At 43.5% G+C, this 18,298-nt stretch overlaps 1 protein-coding gene across 1 annotated transcript; it reads left to right on the top strand.

Annotated features, from left to right (window-relative positions):
- Positions 1-6,148: 6,148 nt before the first annotated feature.
- Positions 6,149-9,460, top strand: LOC147978625 (uncharacterized). The gene is made up of 2 exons (XM_087514826.1): positions 6,149-7,091; positions 9,246-9,460. The coding sequence occupies exons 1-2, from the start codon at positions 6,149-6,151 to the stop codon at positions 9,458-9,460; spliced, it is 1,158 nt and encodes a 385-aa protein (XP_087370952.1).
- The last annotated feature ends 8,838 nt before the right edge of the window (positions 9,461-18,298 follow it).

The following is an 18,298-nucleotide window of genomic DNA, read 5'->3' as shown; positions in this document are numbered from 1 at the left end:
TTGGGAATCCGGATCGGAACTCGGGGGCAGCCACCCAGTTGGTGTCGCGCGGCTCAGTGATGTAGAACCACGCCGATTGCCACCCCTTTATGGTCTCCACGAAGGAGCCTTCAAGCCATATAACATTGGGCATCTTGCCTAACATGGCTCCGCCGCATTCCACTTGTTGGCCTCCCACCACCTTCGGCTTGATATTGAAGGTCTTCAGCCACAGGCCGAAGTGAGGCCAGATGCCGAGGAAAGCCTCACAGACGACGATGAACGCCGAAATGTTGAGGATGAAGTTCGGGGCCAGATCATGAAAGTCCAGCCCGTAGTAGAACATGAGAGCACAAACGAATGGATGAAGGGGAAACCCCAGTCCGCGGAGGAAGTCGTGATGGAAAACTACCCTCTCATGGGGTTCTGGGTAGGGACGATCTGCCCCTCAGCGAGCAGCCGATGCGCGATATTCGCGGCTAAGTATCCGGCTCCGCGCAGCTTTTTGATATGGTCCTCCGTAACAGAGGAGGCCATCCATTTGCCCCCTGCTCCGGACATGTTTGGAGAAGATTGAGGGGAAGGATGCAGACTTGGGCGTTGGAGCTTGAGTACGCAAGAACAGGATGAGCAAGGAGGAAGAAGGCGTGGGTAGACAAAGGTTAAACCTTATCCCTTTATACGGACAGCCGAAACTATGCGCCCCCCACTAGCCTGGTAAAACTCGCTTATCCAGCGCCGTAATCGATGGCGCGGTTGGGTTACCCACACCCGTATTAATGAGAACCCCGAAATATTATTCTCTCTACGGTGGTATGTGGAACTTATTTTGTAGGGTTGGACACTATCCTTGTATTCAAATTCTTCCGTGGTGTATTCGGAGGAGGAACCCGCCTTGCAATGCCGAAGACAACACTGCGCGCCGGACTCATCGTCATTGAAAGCCTGGTTCAGGGGCTACTGAGGGAGTCCTGGATTAGGGGGTCTCCGGACAGCCGGACTATATCCTTTGGCCGGACTGTTGGACTATGAAGATACAAGATTGAAGACTTCGTCTCGTGTCCGGATGGGACTCTACTTGGCGTGGAAGGCAAGCTAGGCAATACGGATATGTGTATCTCCTCCTTTGTAACCGACCTTATGTAACCCTAACCCCCTCCGGTGTCTATATAAACTGGAGGGTTTTAGTCCGTAGGACAACATACAATCATACCATAGGCTAGCTTCTACGGTTTAGCCTCTCTGATCTCATAGTAGATCTACTCTTGTACTACCCATATCATCAATATTAATCAAGCAGGACGTAGGGTTTTACCTCCATCAAGAGGGCCCGAACCTGGGTAAAACATCGTGTCCCCTGCCTCCTGTTACCATCCGCCTTAGACGCACAGTTCGGGACCCCCTACCCGAGATCCGCCGGTTTTGACACCGACAAGGAGAATCGTATCCTGAGGGGCATCATCGCTAAGAATATCACATCACCATCCCTGATAAAGGAGACATAATCACATGGGTATGGGCACTCCCCTTGGAAACTTCCAAGCTTGGGGGAGGTGCCCCGGTATCGTATCACCATCACCTTCATCTTTACCGTTTTTCTTAGTTCGATCCTTTTGTTAATATTTCGATCTAGTAGATTAAAAGTTTTTAGTATGATCTAGTTTTGAGTTTTGCTTTATGATCCCTCTATGTAATTGAGTCCGTGAGCTATATAATAAAGATTAGTGTTGAGTCAAGAGCTTGATGATTTTGCTATGATCTTGAGGGAATAAAATAAAAGAGAAGAAATAAAAAGAATAAAAGAGATCGTATGGATCTTATGGAGAGTAATGAGCTCACATATAAAGAGTATGATGAATAAAAGTTGTTAAGAGTTGACAAACATAGTTTTGGTCATCGTTGCAATTAATAGGAAGTAATAAAGAAAGAGAGGTCTTCACATATAAATATACTATCTTGGACATCTTTTATGATTGTGAGCACTCATTAAAATATGATATGCTAAAGAGTTGACGTTGGACAAGGAAGACAACATAATGGGCTATGCTTTCTTACATTCGAAATAAATTATATTGTCATGGATCATCCAATATGTTGAGCTTGCCTTTCCCTCTCATGCTAGCCAAATTCTTTGCACCAAGTAGAGATACTACTTGTGCTTCCAAATATCCTTAAACCCAGTTTTGCCATGAGAGTCCACCATATCTACCTATGGATTGAGTAAGATCCTTCAAGTAAGTTGTCATTGTTGCAAGCAATAAAAATTGCTCTCTAAATATGTATGATTTATTAGTGTGGAGAAAATAAGCTTTATATGATCTTGTGATGTGGAAGAAATAAAAGCGACGGACTGCATAATAAAGGTCCATATCACAAGTGGCAATATAAAGTGACGTTCTTTCGCATTAAGATTTTGTGCATCCAACCATAAAAGCGCATGACAACCTCTGCTTCCCTCTATGAAGGGCCTATCTTTTACTTTTATCTCCCACCTTACATAAGATTCATGGTGATCCTCACCTTTCCTTTTTACATTTTATATTTTTGGCAAGCACAATATGTTGGAAAGATCCTGGTATATATGGCTAATTGGATGTGAGTTTTCATGAACTATTATAGTTGACATTACCCTTGAGGTAAAACATTGGGAGGCAAAACTATAAGCCCATATCTTTCTCTGTGTCCGATTAAAACTCCATACCCATAAGTATTGCGTGAGTGTTAGCAATTGTGAAAGACTATATGATAGTTGAGTATGTGGACTTGCTGAAAAGCTCTTATATTGACTCTTTCCTATGTTATGATAAACTGCAATTGCCTCAATGACTGATATTAGAGTTTGTTGGTTCTCAATGAAGTTTATGATTCATACTTGAAATTGTGATTGAATTGTTACTTTAGCATAAGAGATCATATGACAATAATTATATAAGTTGTTGTTCTAAGAATGATCATGATGCCCTCATATCCGTATTATATTTTTATCGACACCTCTATCTCTAAACATGTGGACATATTTTTCGATTTCGGCTTTCGCTTGAGGACAAGCGAGGCCTAAGCTTGGGGGAGTTGATACGTCCATTTTGCATCATGCTTTTATATTGATATTTATTGCATTATGGGTTGTTATTACACATTATGTCACAATAATTATGCCTATTCTCTCTTATTTTACAAGGTTTACATAAAGAGGGAGAATGCCGGCAGCTAGGATTCTGGGCTGGAAAAGGAGCAAATATTAGAGACCTATTTTGCACAGCTCCAAAAGTCCTAAAACTTCACGGAAGTTATTTTCAGAATATATAAAAAATACTGAGTGCAAGAAGTACCAGAGGGGGGCCACTCACCAGCCACGAGGGTGGGGGCGCGCCCCCTGCCTCGTGGCCCCCTGGTGGCCCTCTGATGCCCATCTTATGCTATATGGAGTCTTTCATGGAGGAAAAAATTATAAGCAAGCTTTCGGAGCGAGACTCCGCCGCCACGAGGCGGAACCAATCTAGGGCTTCGGCGAAGCTGTTCTGCCGGGGAAACTTCCATCCGGGAGGGGGAAATCATCACCATCGTCATCACCAATGCTCCTCTCATCGGGAGTGGGCCAATCTCCATCAACATCTTCACTAGCACCATCTCCTCTAAAACTCTAGTTCATCTCTTGTATCCAATTCTTGTCTCTAAGTCTGGGATTGGTACCTGTAGGTTGCTAGTAGTGTTGATTACTCCTTGTAGTTGATGCTAGTTGGTTTATTTGGTGGAAGATCATATTGTCAGATCCTATATGCATATTAATACCCCTCTGATTATGAACATGAATATGCTTTATGAGTAGTTACGTTTGTTCCTGAGGACATGGGAGAAGTCTTGCTATTAGTAGTCATGTGAATTTGGTATTCGTTCGATATTTTGATGAGATGTATGTTGTCTCTCCTCCAGTGGTGTTATGTGAACGTCAACTACATGACACTTCACCATTATTTGGGCCTAGAGGAAGGCATTGGGATGTAATAAGTAGATGATGGGTTGCTAGAGTCACAGAAGCTTAAACCCTAGTTTATGCATTGCTTCGTAAGGGGCTGATTTGGATCCATATGTTTCATGCTATGGTTAGGTTTACCTTAATACTTTTGTTGTAGTTGTGGATGCTTGCAATAGAGGTTAATCATAAGTGGGATGTTTGTCCAAGTAAGGGCAGCACCCAAGCACTGGTCCACCCACATATCAAATTATCAAAGTACCGAACGTGAATCATATGAATGTGATGAAAACTAGCTTGACGATAATTCCCATGTGTCCTCGAGAGCGTTTTCTCTATATAAGAGTTTGTCCAGGCTTGTCCTTTGCTACAAAAGGATTGGGCCACCTAGCTGCACTTTATTTACTTTTGTTACTTGTTGCTCGTTACAAATTATCTTATCACAAAACTATCTATTACCTATAATTTCAGTGCTTGCAGAGAATACCTTGCTGAAAACCGCTTATCATTTACTTCTAATCCTCGTTGGGTTCGACACTCTTACTTATCGAAAGGACTACGATAGATCCCCTATACTTGTGGGTCATCATTCAGATGCACCGTGTGTGCCGCTTGGCCTCGCCACCTGTTGTAATATGAGCTATGACCTGCTAGCATCAATAAAGCGGTTGTTTTCTATACCAAGATGTTGTGTGTTGCCAGAAGACATGGTCTATGGGCTGGCAATGCATGGTAAACCAGTTGCTCCGAGTCGGGGTGCCACAACGCTTGGTATCAGAGCCGCGCTGACTGTAGGCCACGCTAGACTACGACGTGTTAACTGGACGTTAGATACGAGTTTAAGTGAGTGCCGGTAGCATTTGTAGCTGGTTGTTGCATTGCATGCGCTTGTTTTATATTTATGCTAACCTGCTAATGGTTTTGAGTGTAGATGGCTCCGATGTTGTATCCGTGCCAGTTGCAGCTGATGCCGTATACGTTGCCACATATTCTTCATAACGTGTGGCGTCGGCTGTACCCCCTCGGTGACGACCCAGTCTATCGTGTGTACCAGGAGCGTCTAGTTGACTCAGTGTATGAGTATCACGCAGTGGTTACTCTACGCACTAGTTCCGATTCCAACACTTACACTCGTACCTCTCAGAGCGGTTACGCTTCTACCGCTTCTCAGGCTGTCCAGTTTGCTGCATTCGAGGTCCTTTTCGAGCTTTGTTACAACGAGGTCTGGATGCAGAACCACCCAGGTTTCTACTACTATCCTTCTCAGCACGACAATGGTCATGTCCGTTTCCCTATCATTGGTTCGGAGTCTGATAGTGTTGCTAGCCACCTTGCTTGTTATATCACTTCTAGCTATCTTATGATCCACGAGCTGGCTCGAGAGCTGACTCGTGCTCGTACTGCTTTAGCCTCTACTAGGTCTATCACTGCTCCATCATCCCTGGGATTTACTCCTTATATTCCAGCTAGTTCTAGTTCCCCTATTTTGCCGGTTACTCCTCCGAGTAGCTCGGGCGCCTCGACCGTGAATCCTCTCAGTGCTCCTGCTGAGTGGGTTTCACTTCTCACTACTCCTATAGCCCCGATGCTTCACCCTACACCTGCCCCGGAGGGAGAGGCCTCGAGGAAGCGTCGTCGTGTTACCTTTAACCCGGAGGTTTCTGTTAACGTCGTCAGTTCAGGATCCGAGTCCTCTTCAGGAGAGGACCCCACAGCACCAGCAGAGCAGTAGAGCTTCTGAGTATTCGCAGTCATCAGGATGGTGTATGGATGTAGTCGTACGAATCATGATGTGTTCGTTTCCTGTATGAGAGTAGTTGAACCTGGCATGTTGATTATCTTTCATGTATGAGTCCATGTATAATTATGTTGGAACTCTATTTTATTCGCCGTATTTTCTTCATTATTTCGGTTTCTCTCGGGATTTGTTGCTGGCTTTTCCCCAACTTACTTTTGGATGTTTCTCATCTTGGTTGCGTTGTCTTGGGAAAAATCCACAATAGGATGCCACGGGGAGGAAGCAGTAGCAACGTTCGCGAGGGTACTCCTGTTCATCGTTCTGCACGACAGACGGGACACTCCCCCGAGCCGTACGTTTCACCACCGCCTCCACCGCCAAATCCGCCCTCCACCGAGCAATTCTGCGTATGTTAAAGGAGGAATAATGATCTGATTTAAATATTAAGAAGTGTGCAAGCTATGGTTGGACAGAATGGAAATCAGAATGGTCATCACTCCAAGCTGTCAGATTTTCAGAGGACCAAGCCTCCCAGTTTCAATCAGGTTATTGATCCCTTGGATGCAGACGAGTGGTTACGAACCATTGAGAGAAAGCTTGAGATTGCTCATACTGAAGAAGATGATAAGGTTCCCTTTGCAACTCATTATCTTGAAGGCGCTACTGTCGTATGGTGGGAAAATACAAAAGCCATGTGGCCTGCTGATGAAGAAATCACCTGGTCAAAATTCAAGGATCAGTTCCGAAAATATCATATCCCTACCGGAATTATGAAGACTAAGCAGCATGAATTTCTCGCACTCCTCCAAGGAAATCAGTCTGTGGGTGAATATTTGCCAAAATTCAATCATTTGTCCCGTTACTCCCTTTATGACGTGGCCACCGAAGAAAGAAAGATTGACAGATTTCTTGGCGGACTAAACCCGCAACTCTGGTGTACCCTCAGTATGTTTGATTTCCCAGATTTCCAAACTCTGGTAAACAAAGATTTCATTGCCGAAAGGGAGCACAAGCTCGTGTCGGACAACAGGCCTGCTAACAACGACCACAAGTGCAAGTTTGAGCCTAGGAAGGAAGGGCAACCTGTGCAAAAGGCTCGTACCTGGCAGCAGACTCAGGTGGAATACAAGCCCAATTGGCAACAGAATGTTAACAAGACCACCACCCAAGTCAAGAATGTTGTGACCAACCCAGTGCACGAGGAGCGCCAGTGCAACAATTCTTGCTTCAGTTGTGGGCAAACCGGACATTATGCCAGACAGTGTCCCAAGAACGGCAAGGCAAGTGCACTAATCAGGCCACAAGTCAACTTTATGGAGTCATGCCCGAACCAGCAAAACATTATTGGGCACGTACATCACCTCTCCGCAGATGAAGCCCAAGAGAACCCTGAAGTCGTCATTGGTATGTTTTCTGTTAATAACATACCTGCAGTAATTTTATTTGACTCTGGGGCTTCCCACTCTTTTATTTCTCGGAGTTTTGTTGCCCAAAAAAAATCCTTGTTCGCTTTTGGGTAAGAATATGCTGGTACAAACCCCGGGATCCTTAATTAAGAGCAATCTGGTCTGCCGTAATCTGGAAATCAATATCAACGGAGTCTGTTTTCCAACTTCTTTGATAATCATTGAGTCTGTTAAGTTGGATGTTATCTTGGGTATGAATTGGTTGACCCAATATCAAGTATGCATAAATTGCGCGACCCGAGAAGTCACTTTGACCAGTCAGAAGGGGCAGACTACCAAATTCTATGCTCGCAGAAGCATACCCAAGAAAGAAATGGTCTTCACCGTTGTGGCTGAGTTGAAATTAATTCCTGTGGTCAGTGAGTTTCCTGATGTATTTCCAGAAGAACTGCCAGGCATGCCACCAGATCGAGAGCTTGAGTTTGCAATAGATCTTGTGCCCGGAACCGCACCATTATACAAGAAGTATTACCGGATGCCCTCCTCGGAATTAGTGGAGCTAAAAAAACAGCTTGATGAAATGCTCCAGAAAGGATACATCCGTCCTAGCTCTTCACCATGGGGATCACCTGCTATCTTCATGGAAAAGAAGGATGGCAGCCTCCGCATGTGTGTGGATTATTGTCAGCTGAATGAGGTCACCATCAAAAATAAATATCCGCTGCCAAGGATTGATGACTTGTTTGATCAGCTCAGTGGGGCCAAGGTATTCTCCAAGATTGATTTACGGGCAGGATATCATCATCTCAAGATTAAAAAGGAGGATATTTCTAAGACCGCATTCACCACTCGATACGGTCTTTATGAATATACAGTTATGTCCTTTGGTCTCACCAATGCCCCTGCCTTCTTCATGCATATGATGAACAAAGTATTCATGGACTTGCTCGATAAGTTCGTGGTAGTCTTCATCGATGACATACTTATATACTCAAAAAGTGAGGAAGATCACAAAGAACACCTCCGAGTAGTGCTACAACGACTCCGCGACCATCAGCTATACGCCAAATTCAGTAAATGTGAGTTTTGGCTCAAGCAAGTTGGATTTCTTGGACATGTGCTATCTGCCGAAGGTATAGCCGTGGACCCGAGCAAAGCAAAGGATGTGCTCGATTGGTTGCTGCCCACAACCATATCACAGATCCGGAGTTTTCTTGGATTAGCCGGATATTACCGTCATTTCATTGAAGGGTTTTCCAAGATTTCTAAACCCATGACGGAGATACTCAAAAAGGATAAGAAGTTTGAATGGACTGAGGACTATGAGAAAAGTTTCAATGAGATAAAGATACGGCTGACGACCGCACTTGTGTTGACTCTTCCAGATATCTACCGCGGTTTTGATGTGTACTGCGACGCCTCCTGTCGGTGTCAAAACCGGCAGATCTCGGGTAGGGGGTCCCGAACTGTGCGTCTAAGGCGGATGGTAACAGGAGGCAGGGAACACGATGTTTTACCCAGGTTCGGGCCCTCTTGATGGAGGTAAAACCCTACGTCCTGCTTGATTTATTCTTCATGATATGAGTATTACAAGAGTTGATCTACCACGAGATCGGAGAGGCTAAACCCTAGAAGCTAGCCTATGGTATGATTGTATGTTGTCCTACGGACTAAAACCCTCCGGTTTATATAAACACCGGAAAGGGCTAGGGTTACACAAGGTCGGTTACAAAGGAGGAGATATACATATCCGTATTGCCTAGCTTGCCTTCCACGCCAAGTAGTGTCCCATCCGGATACGAGACGAAGTCTTCAATCTTGTATCTTCATAGTCTAACGGTCCGGCCAAAGGATATAGTCCGGCTGTCCGGAGACCCCCTAATCCAGGACTCCCTCACCTCCAGACAAGGACTTGGATGCGTACTTATGCAAGATGGCAAGGTAGTAGCATATGCATCACGACAGCTACGACCCCACGAGGGAAATTATCCTACTCATGATCTGGAATTGGCCGCGGTGGTTCATGCTCTAAAAATTTGGAGACACTACCTCATCGGGAAGAGGTGCCAAATTTTTACCGATCACAAAAGTCTCAAGTATATATTTACTCAGCCAGATTTAAATTTCCGTCAACAAAGATGGCTTGAGTTAGTCAAGGATTATGATCTTAGAATAAATTACCACCCGGGTAAGGCCAAGGTGGTTGCCGATGCACTCAGTCGAAAGCCTGTCAGCCTAAATGTCATATTGAAATCCTTACCTCCTGAACTTCAAGAGGAGATTGCTCAGCTCAACCTAGTCATAGTTGATGCTGGCCTTGCTAATATTTTGGAAGTTGCCTCGACACTTGAGGAAGAGATCCGCTAGGCCCGGCCAGCTGACACCGTCCTGCAGAAATGCGCCAAGAATATGGTAGCAGGACAGACCTCAGATTTCTCAAATTACCAATTTGGTACCCTCCGATTCCATGGAAGGATTTGTGTACCCAATTAGGCGGATTTAAAGTAGACAATCCTGTCAGAAGCACACGAATCTTCATATTCCATTTACCCTGGAGGTACGAAAATGTATGAAGACCTTCGAAAAATATTCTGGTGGGATGGAATGAAGAAAGACATTGCCTATTTTGTGGCCTGTTGCGACATATGCAACAAGGTGAAGGTGGAGCATCAGAAGCCAGCCGGACTTCTCCAACCGCTGCCAGTTTCACAATGGAAATGGGATGATGTCTGCATGGATTTCATCACGGGACTACCTAAGACTCAGCGAGGCAATGATGCAATCTGGGTCATAGTAGACACCTTAACCAAGGTAGCTCACTTTATCCCGATTAGAACTACATATCGAGCAGATCAACTTGCACAACTGTATGTATCCAGAATAGTCAGTCTGCATGGAGTACCCCGAACCATCACTTCTGACCGAGGTTCACTTTTTACCTTCGCTTTTTGGTCACGTCTCCATCAAGCCTTGGGGACAGCGCTGAAATATAGTACCGCTTATCATCCTCAGACTGATGGACAGACAGAGCGGGTAAATCAAATACTCGAAGCCTGTGCTTTGGCCCAAGGATCTAAATGGGAAGACTGCCTGCCGTATGCCGAGTTCTCTTATAGCAACAGCTTCCAGACCAGTTTAAAGATGTCACCGTATGAGGCTTTGTATGGCCGTAAGTGCCGCACTCCTTTAAATTGGTCTCAAAGTGGAGATGACCGTATTTTCGGAACAGATCTCATGATGGAAGATGAGAAACAAGTTAAGGAAATCAGAGACAGATTGCAATTGGCCAAATCTAGACAGAAGAGTTATTATGATGCAAAGCACCGACAGATTAGTTTTGAACCTGGAGAACACGTATACCTCCGAGTCACTCCTATGAAAGGAGTCAAGAGATTCTAGACTCGTGGAAAGTTGGCACCCAGATTTATTGGTCCATTTCCAGTTATGTCCCGAGTGGGTACTGTTGCCTATCAGTTGGAACTACCCCTGAATTTTCGGACATGCACAACGTGTTTCATGTTTCACAATTGAGGCGATGCATATCGCCGCCTGAGAAAAAGACTGCTATGACTGAAATAGAGTTGGCAAAGGATTTAACATATGAAGAAAGGTCGGTTAGAATTTTGGATCAGATGGAAAGGGTCACTCGTAATAAAGCAAGGAAATTCTAAAAAGTCCAGTGGGAGCATCACACGGAGTCAGAATCAACTTGGGAACGGGAAGAATTTCTAAAGGCACATTATCCAGACTGGTTTTCCCAAGCAACTGAATCTCGAGGACGAGATTCATTCTAAGTGGGGGAGCTTTGTGACAGCCTGGTTTTTGCCCTCTTCTATTTGCCTGATTTTCAGTTGGTTTGATTTTGAAATTTGGAGTTTTAAATCTTTTCATATGGACTTAAACACTTGGGTACCCCTTGACTTTCACCCAAGTGCCTCATTTCCCTCTCTAACTATCATTCCCTCTCTGGTTCACCTCAAAATAATATTTTGAATAATTTTCTTAAATAAAAAATATTCATTTCCCTCTCTTAAACCCTAGCTAGCTCAATGTGCTCCAAAGCAACCCCAATTTTTCTTGCCCACAAAAATCTGAGAAAATTCACAAATATTCTTCGAACCCTAGGGCATCTACCTGAGCAAAAATATTTCATCACTTTTTGCAATATTTTTGCTACAGAAAATATTTTCTGTTTTGGACAGAAATGGTAGTTTCTATAGCAACTACCATTTTACTTGCTCCATTGTGGCTGATTTTTCTTGTGCATCATCAGCTTAGTAGATGATTGCTAACCTCCAAAGCCCAGCTCTCAACTCCCAGTAGTTTGACAACAGTAAGCTCTCAAAGTTACTGATCAGAAACTTACCAGGTAGTTGAAATCTATTCTACTGCGCCTGAGATCAAACCCAAGTGTGGTAACCTATAAAACTACCACAAACAACATGCTAGACATGAAGTTTGGACTTAGGTCGGCCTGAGGGCAAAGTTCACGCGGTGACCATGCGTGTGCACGATGCCAACCTGCATGTCGACGCGCTCTGCGTCGCGCCCGAGCTTCTGTTGCTCACGTGCTCGCTTCCCCGCCTGCCTATGGGTATGGGTAGGTGCGCCTCCGACTCCTCTCTCGATCCCTCCCTCTCGTTTTGGCCAAGAAGCCCTCGTCGCCGGCGTGTGCTCCGGCGAAGCCCTGCCGTCCTCTGTTTCCTTCTCCTCCTCCCCCTCACCTGACTAGTGGGGCCTGATAGTCAGCCATTCAGTACGCGCGCGAAGCGGTACGAGTGGTGGCGCCTGCAAGGCTTTATGCCTTCGACGTCACCCCCCTGTCTGTTTTTATTTAAATTCAAATTCCATATTTTTCAGAGACCTTGAAACAGCCAAAACTCTTTAACCATAAGTACAGATGAATTGATTCTTTTTGCATTGTGTTCTTTGTAAAGAAATCTAGCAGCTCACCAAAAATGGGATTTTTCCCTGCTGTCTAGATTTTCTGGTGAATTTCAGAAGGGTTCTTGATGTTTTCTTTTTGTGTTTATAAATATTTTCAGAGAGTGAAGCTTGTCTTGAGGATCACCAGGAGGCTTGTGAACCTCACCTGCACTAAGGTAAGCCACATCAACATTTTCATGGTGCCATTACAATATTTGTGATTTTACAACTTGAATGAATGATTTAATCCATGCATTTAAATTACCATTATATTATTTATATTCTATTGGTTGCTTTTTTAAGTTGTCATGCTTAGTTTACAGAAAGGTTGAAGCTAACTAAGTTGGTAAAGAAACAAGAAGTAAATTTTGTTATGAAGAAGTAATATAGTTATGAATATAAGTAATTATTTGGAGTTATTTTCTTGCATGAGTAAAATTGATAAATTTGTTAGAAAAGATTATGTTTAAAGTGATGTTTACTCCTAACCAGAGGAGTGTCATGAGTTGTTGATGTTTATACTTAGTGTGGATATAGTTGACTTGGTCATTTTCGTTGATATGTGATGCATATGTTAGTGTTGCATTTCATGGCATACTATGACACCGGTTATTTTCATTTTAAGTTGAACCTGATAATAACTCAACTTGAATATATCGTTGATCGGGTCATGGTGCCACTGAATTGAGTTTTTCCCAATGCAACCACATTTGCCTTTATGGGAAGGCCTTTATTCGGTCCGTTATCATGCCTCTGGTCGGTGCCTCCAACGAGGGAAGGTTATGGGCGTGTAGTACCCTGGCCCGGTAAGCAGACATAACCTTGTGTGCCCGTTGTCGAGATTATGGTGTCGTGTCCCCGTGTGGGACGTTTATGTTTTGGCCATGACGGTGGTCGGTGGTGTCTTTGGTAGACACGGGGCCACCCAGGACTAGCCCAACGGGGAATGAGTCGGAGTGGATGGAAGAGTGTCATGGCGATGGAGGGGTTTCGTCGGAATGCCGTTGGTCCACCCGAATGGGAGTGCGAGGCCATGGGTTCTGTGGGTGGGTACAGTGCGCTACCTCTGCAGAGTGTATTAATCTATCGATAGCCGAGTCCACGGTTATGGACATGCTCGAAAGTAGGTCACACCATGGGTCAACGTTTAATAAATCTTTCACACTAAGTTATGAACTTTGCACTGTTGATGATGGCGGGAAGGTCATCTTGCTGTTTGAGACCAAGTGTTGGTCGTGGTTGTGATCGCCGGAAGGATCACCGTTTGAGACCAAATGTTGGTCGTGGTTGTGGTCGCCGGAAAGATCACGAGGTATCCCTAGTTAAGACCATGAGGTTGGTACGTTTGTGATCCAAGAGCGATCACCGTTGGTAAGCCAGTCTAAGGGACTTTTCTCACAAAAGCATGATCACAACATGTTGGATATTTGGTTGAATTATTATTAATTGGTTAATTATCATGATTATTGTTTGTCATTATGTTTATGCTTGTTGTGAGCTTGCAAGTACATTCAATGTACTGACCTGGCGTGTCATGCCAGATTTCAGGAAAGTCTCGTTGGAAAGGAGTGTTGTCCGAGTCTAGAACATGTCCACATCGGTGTCCCTGTGCTATGGAGTTCCGCTACGACGTTGTTCCGCTGCCGCGTAGTTGTTATGATCGAGGGCCCCTTTTTGTTCACTAAATAATGTACATATTGTTCAGCTACACCGTGTGTGCCGCTTGGCCTCGCCACCTGTTGTAATATGAACTATGACTCGCTAGCATCAATAAAGCAGTTGTTTTCTGTACCAAGATGTTGTGTGTTGCCAGAAGACATGGTCTCTAGGCTGGCAATGCATGGTAAACCGGTTGCTCTGAGCCGGGGTGCCACATGGTCTCCTCACCAAGTGATAGAAGGGGTAGCGAGGCACATATTTGTATTGTTGCCATTAAGGATAAAAAGTCGGGGCTTATACATATTGATTGGATCTATCCCTCTACATCATGTCATCTTGCTTAAGGTGTTACTCCATTCTTGTTAACTTAATACACTAGATGCATGTTGGATAGTGGTCGATGTGTAGAGTAATAGTAGTATATGCAGGTAGGAGTCGGTCTACTTGTCACGGACGTGATGCCTATATTCATGATCGTTGCCTTAGATATCGTGATAACTTTGCGCTTTTCTATCAATTGCTCAACAGTAATTTGTTTACCTACCGTATGCGTTATTTCAAGAGAGAAGCCTCTAGTGAAAACTATGGCCCCCGGGTTTATCTTTTATCATATTATTTTCAGATCTATAAAACCAAAAACCCAAAAATATGTTGCTGCAATTTATTTACTTTTACTTTATTTTGCACTTTTATTTATATTTTATACATATCTCTATCAGATCTCATCCTTATAAGTATTTGTTTGTTTGTGTAGGTGCTATCATTGAAGACTTGTGTGGTCCTCCTACTAGATTGATACCTTGGTTCTTAACTGAGGGAAATACTTATCTCTACTTTGCTGCATCACTCTTTCCTTGTCAAGGGAAAAACCACCGCAAGCTCAAAAAGTAGCAGGAAGAATTTCTGGCGCCGTTGCCGGGGAGGATCTATATCAAGCCTACCAACTACCTATCATAAACTCTCATCTCTTGCATTTACATTATTTGTCATTTGCCTCTCGTTTTCCTCCCCCCCCCCCACCACTTCTAAATCGTTTTCAGAAAAAACACAAAAATATTTTCCTTTTTATTTACCTTCTTTCCGTTCGTCTTTTCATTTGCTTTTTTAGTTTGTGTGCTAGATTGCTTCATGTCTGAATCTGGGGAGGTTATCATTGAAAAAACTAGCAATAATCTTGAGGAAAAAGTTGAATATTGTGCTATTAATCATGAATCTCTTGAAGTTGAAACTCCTACTCATCTTAAAACCAAGATCTATCATGTGGGTGATGGGAACATCATTGGAAAGAATGTTATTCAGGATTTTTTTTTGATTCCATGGGAGTTATGCCTATAGATAGGGGGTCCATTCTTCATAATACAAATTGCTACGCGGATGCTATTTCCATGCTTGTGATTAAGTTAGGAAGAAAATTTCTACTTATCCATCCCACCTTACAAAAGATGTTTATGAACTCCCCAATATACTTGATCCTAAGGCTAAGAAAATTCCTACCATTATCATTATGCGCGAATTTGATTACATAGTCCGAGAGGCTAGGGAGATCTTGCTACCTTTGCTCTTGTGATTCCATTTGGATTCGCGAGAAGGAGCCTTTGGTTCCCCCTAGTCCGTGCTCTACGGTCCTGGCTGTTTTGTGTGGATTAGTCCCGGTTTGTGGTTCTGCGATTGTTCGGACAGCGGGTTGGAGTTCTTGTAGCTTTGGTTAGCCATCCCCAATGTATGGGTTGCATCCAACCTTGGCGGGTATAAAGCTAGTTATCCCGACTTCTTGCAGCTAGTTATCCCTCCCGATTCGATCCTACGACATGAAGATCGGGCCACCTTCGGGCGTGAACTCGTTCATCGGGTTCCCACCTATCATCTGGCATCATAGCATTCATTGACACCGTAGGATGTGTTATCCAAGTTTATCTTGCTATAATCCCTTTAGATCGAGTGTTTTTCATGCTATATTTTCTGTCCTTTGTAACATCCCAAATTTTCAATTTGGAATGTTATACACTAGATCATCATTGCATATCATATTTTATTGCATTTTTCTTGATCCTAGAAAATTCTACGCAACTCAAGGACCCTTGGAGAGAGTTGGGGATTTGGTTATTTTCATATTTGATTTTCTCAAATTTTGAAAATAGGATCATTTGATTTTATTTATTTTATCTTCAATTATTTCTATTATCAAAAATATGAGAGAGGGAATAAAATGACTTTCCCAAAATAAAGAAATATTGAGGATTTACTAAAAAAATCAAATAAGATTTTATTTTGGTTTTATTTGCTATTTTATTTGAATTAGGGAAAAATGCGCGTTTTTTTAAAAATTGCATTTAGGCCCCAAATAAATGTTCATCCTGTGCGGCTTGATTTTAGAAGCCGGGGAAAATTTATTTTGGGATTTTTGGAGTCCGTTTGGTATTCCTTTTGTTTTTTTTCTTTTCTAAGCGTAATTACTTAAAAAAAAAGAGGTCTGAACCGACTTTGGGCCGTAAGCGGCCAGGACTCCCGCCTGTCCGGGCCTTCAAATAGCCGCCGCCCGAGGCCCGACAGCCCAAGCCGCGCCTCCACCCCAAACCCTAACCCTAGCCCCGCCGCTGACGCCTCCGCGCCGCCGCCCCGCTGCCCCCCCCCCCCCCCCCCGCCGCCGCCGTCGTTCGCCGGAGTCACCAGAGGTAGACCTCGTGCCGCCAGTTTTTCTCGAAAAACCGATCGGTTTTCTGTCGGTTTTGTTCGGTTTTTTTAGTTTCGTTTTTTTAAATAGATTGGTTTTCCAGTTTATTTAATTAGCGAGCGTTCGCCCGTTCGTTCGTTTTAATGAACGCGTTCTTCATTTAGATCCAGTTAACGAACGTTCGTTCGTTAATCTGTTCGTCGTTTTTTCTTTTTCTTGGATTAAATCCGCGATTTTTCTAATCGCGATTCCTGATCCGTTTTTCGTTCTAGTCTAACTTTTTGCTCGTTTGTCGGAATCAAGCGATTCAAGCGCCCGGAGTTTTGTCTCGAAACCCTATTTCCCTTTAACCAACTCAAACAAGTTTTTGCCACTGTAAAAATTTCCCTAGATCCAGAATAGTAAACGAAGCTTGTTTCTTTTGCCGTTTGTCATTCCTTGATTCGTTCGATTTGATTCTTTTTGCCAACCGGAGTTCTTAAGTTGAACTTTCTGGTTAGATCTCTTATTCGAGTTTTACCTGTGCATTAGTTGAGTGCTTATTGTATGCTTGTTTGTTGCAATAGAGTACCCGGAGTGCGCCGCTTGCTACTTCGAATCGCTAGGTTTTGCGGATCATCAGCAAGGCAAGTAACACTTTGATCATACTTCCAATTACCCAGTTTTTATTGCATTAGATAAATCCTCACACATTGCATGATTAGGATCTAATTAAATTTTGGGGTGGGAAGTAGATGAGGTATTACCTATTACCTGTTGTTATCAAACCTTTGGGAGTTACTTCTACGTTTGCTTATTATGCCATGCTATGCTAGTAGACGTGGATTGGGTGAGTGAATCCATGACAGATGTGAGATTGTTAATTTAATGGTTTATCTAAGGTGGCAACTTAAATACACATCTGGGTGGATTGAGGCACCTGGGTTTTCCAGCGATTGCCTGTTTTCTTTTGGACCGCCACCCAGGCTCAAAGGGATCATGAGATTATTCATGCTAGAAACTTCTGTGTGCAGCCACAAGCTACTATGGGCTCTAGCATAGTTGATTAAGTCGTGCGAACTCTTACAGTGATAGACTAGTAGATGTAGGGGAAAGTAGGTGTAACGGTCTACCCGATCATAAGGTGCTAGCACTTCTGAAAGACTATGTCTCGGTCATCCGTTTCTCAAACAACATGTAGTGCGAGAAATCAAACGGAGGCGATCGAGTCTTGTGGGGAAAAGTGCGCAAACCTCTGCATAGTGTATAAACTAATCATGGTTAGCCGTGTCCCCGGTTATGGACATCTTGAGTATCTAGTACTTGGATTATCATGTGAATCTCATCATGTTACTCTAAATTAATTTGGTTGGGTTTTGTTTAATGATGATGTTTAATTGGGATTGAGAATGCTGTCAACCATTCTCAATGTTTAACAACTACCATGATAGTTAAATAAAATTTATTCCTTTGCAGTAGGGAAAAATTGGCTTTATGCAAAACCGTAACCATAGAGCTTTCCACCAGCCAAATATGCATATAGTATAGCCTATTTCATTCCATTACTCTCTATGTGTTACATTGCCAGCATATTCCATGTGCTGACCTGTTTCGGGCTGCAACGTTAATGTTGTAGACTTTTCAGACGATGATTAAGGTGCTGTTAGGTCGTAGTTCTATACTCAGTGATGTCGTTGGAGTTGATGGACTCACTTATCTTCCAAGCCTTACATTGTTATCGTTATTAGATGGCCTTAAGCCATATTTATTGTAATAAGTTCTCTTTTGAGACTCTCGATGTAATAAGTGTGTGATTTGCTACTCTGTTATAAATCCTTCAAGTACTGTGTGGTGTCAGCATTACTGATCCAGGGATGACACCTAAGCATAGAGATTGGACCGTTTGAGGTCTGGTCGCTACAAGATGGTATCAGAGCACACGCTGACTGTAGGACACGACCACTAAGCTA

This window comes from Triticum urartu, chromosome 3A (assembly GCF_056163025.1).
Source record: "Triticum urartu cultivar PI428250 chromosome 3A, HENAU_Tu73, whole genome shotgun sequence".
NCBI classification, from domain to species: domain Eukaryota; kingdom Viridiplantae; phylum Streptophyta; class Magnoliopsida; order Poales; family Poaceae; genus Triticum; species Triticum urartu.
This window is presented reverse-complemented; position numbering and strand designations above follow the sequence as displayed.

Excerpts from the sequence above, each read along its gene's own strand:
- LOC147978625 (XM_087514826.1), top strand. The coding sequence starts at position 6,149 with ATGGTTGGACAGAATGGAAATCAGAATGGTCATCACTCCAAGCTGTCA. Across the intron at positions 7,092-9,245 it reads GAACCCTGAAGTCGTCATTG|TCAAGGATTATGATCTTAGA; the intron begins GTATGTTTTCTG and ends GGCTTGAGTTAG.